The sequence below is a fragment of the Olea europaea genome, unplaced genomic scaffold (genome assembly GCF_002742605.1).
Source record: "Olea europaea var. sylvestris unplaced genomic scaffold, O_europaea_v1 scaffold647, whole genome shotgun sequence".
NCBI classification, from domain to species: Eukaryota; Viridiplantae; Streptophyta; class Magnoliopsida; order Lamiales; family Oleaceae; genus Olea; species Olea europaea.
In genome coordinates, this window is record NW_019264840.1 from 332,760 (window position 1) to 335,270 (window position 2,511).

Sequence of the window (2,511 nt, forward strand, 5' to 3'; positions counted from 1 at the left end):
AAAGTTACGACGTATTGTAACTTTTCCAGCTATGCGACAGTACTTGAGGGGCTGGACGAGGAGCATATTGACTTACTCCGTCGATCATTTTTATGGTCGTTCTATCCGTTGAAGGACGTGCAGTTCTCTGGACAGATTGTTGATTCTTTATTACTCCGGCTGCTTAAACCAGTCGATGGCGATCAGTTATATTTTGCTATTGGGGACGGGAAGGTATGTAGATTCTCGATCCTTGAATTTGCCCTGATTACGGGCTTGAGATGTACCGGGGAAGAAGAAGCTAGAGCCCGTATTATACGAAATAAAAGGTTATTGGATTTATATTTTGGAGGTAAAGGGCCAGTTACACCACCACAGTTAGAGGATGCATTTAGGAAATGCGATCACATGTTAGACAAGTTGAAGTTAGGGTTGGTGTATATACTGGAGAGTATATTGAGGTGTCGACATCGTAGGACGTCGATTGATCTTTTTTCATTGGATGTTGTTGATGATATCGATGCTTTCAACAGCTTTCCATGGGGTCAGAGATGTTACACCGATACTCTCCATGTATTCAGAAGGGTACACACTATGCCGAAATCGGAGAGGGGCGATCGCAAATATGATGTATATGGCTTTTGCATGGCTTTGCAGGTAAATATTCAGTGTAACGTAATGCGTGTTGAACTTTTTTATTAAATGTATATGTAAAGTTTTATTTTGTAATTGTTGCAGCTGTGGGCATATGAGGCTATCCCTGCTTTGGGTAGCAAATGGGCGATCAGAAGGGAGACTAGCTGCCCACGAATGCTTCATTGGCGAGCACATGAAAAGCCATCGGCTAAAGATTTGATAGTTATCCTCGACGATCCTCAGGTGAGTATTATATATTTGCAATTTATATTGTACATACATTTGCTCGGGTCGATACATGTTCGTTAACACGTTGAAATATGGTATGTCAGCTCGAAGTTCATGCTGAGTTGGTTGTCTCGGTGGAAGAGGAGGATGCAATATATGTACGTGAATTACTTGTTCCCCCTACTGAAGACGATCCAGTATTTGAGTACGTTCCGGATAGAAATATAGTACGTTTATTTAAGTTCATTATTTATTTTGACGTATAAATTCATGTGCGGATTATTAATATTAATTGTCTTCTCTGTGTAGGAGCGCCATCCGGAACTTCCACTTAGGAGATCTCCTTCGCCTCCACTGATGAGATCTCCGTCACCTCCACCGATGAGATCGCCTCTACCGCCATTATCTCATTCTCCGAGGATATCTCCGTCTCCCGTACCCACCCACCTCCCACATGGATCGCCTACACCCAGTCAGACCCGTCATTCAGATGATTTCTTTGCACGCATGACTGGCATTATTAGAGAGGAGCTGGGAACGATGCGCCGTGATTTTATGACAGAGGTAGTCGCATTAAGAGGGGAGATAGGGGTATTGCGACGGGATTTTACGACAGAGATCGTCGCAGTACGAGAGAAGATAGGGGTGCTGCGACGAGATTTTACGACAGATATAGTAGCTTTGCGAGATGAGATTGGAGTGCTGCGACGAGATATATGAGACCTTAATACTAAGGTTGCAGCACTTCGAGGCGATGTAGCAGGTGTCCGAGGGAATGTCGGGGAGACTGGTGTCCCTCGAGATTGGTGGGCAACGGCCGGGGGAATCAATGAGTTTTTTGGTTCGGTGCCGGAGGCCAAGAGGGAGGGGTGGAGGTCGGGCAGGAGGAGCCGGAGGAGGCCGTGATGCCCGGGGTGGAGGTCGGGCCGGAGGTGCCGGAGGAGGCAGAGATAGAGGGGGTGGAGGGAGGGACAGGGGTGGTCGAGGAGGTAGCGGAGGGGACATCAGAGGTGGTAGTAGAGGGGGATGATCAGGTTGCGGAGGATGAGAGGACGCCGGAGATGACGGATGACGAGGTAGTATTCGTGTCCGAGGGGGCGACGGAGGTCCCGAAGGGTAAGAAGCGTGCTGCTGTCGCGCCAGAGCTGATGGTCGGTAAGAGATCAAGATTGTCGTCACAGTACGTCGTTTCTCCCTACACGGTCGAGGCGAAGAGAAGGGGATTTGTGGATGGGGCGTACCCCAATCTTTTTCGCGACGTCGACCCAGTCAGACAGAAGGCGTTCGATGATTGGTTCAAATCCCTTAAGTCCGAGTAAGTATTTTATGATGTTGCTACTATTTTTTTGTATCTTTGGTAACTGTTTTTTCATTTTTCAGAGATAGTTATACCATCGGCTGTATAACCGTGCCCAATGCTAAAAAGTGGTTTGAAGATGTACTGACGACCTCAGCTTAGCTCGCTGATGATGTAAGTTTTTTGAGTTTCCGTTTATTATATTTATACAAGTTGTTGGTTCATTTACTTAAATGACTCTATCTATTGCTCTTTCTACTACAGAGGCCGAGTATATGGTCATGGCAGAGGGAGTGAAGGAAGCATTGTGGTTATGGGGACTTCTAGATTATTTGGGGATTGAGCAAGAGTGCGTGGACTTGTGGTGTGAT

The 2,511-nt window shown here is 46.6% G+C and overlaps 1 protein-coding gene across 1 annotated transcript; it reads left to right on the plus strand.

Annotated features, from left to right (window-relative positions):
* The first annotated feature begins 1,748 nt into the window (after nt 1-1,748).
* Nucleotides 1,749-2,308, plus strand: LOC111390066. Its single transcript, XM_023015049.1, has 2 exons — nt 1,749-2,158; nt 2,224-2,308. The coding sequence occupies exons 1-2, from the start codon at nt 1,749-1,751 to the stop codon at nt 2,300-2,302; spliced, it is 489 nt and encodes a 162-aa protein (XP_022870817.1). The 3' UTR covers nt 2,303-2,308.
* Nucleotides 2,309-2,511: the final 203 nt, after the last annotated feature.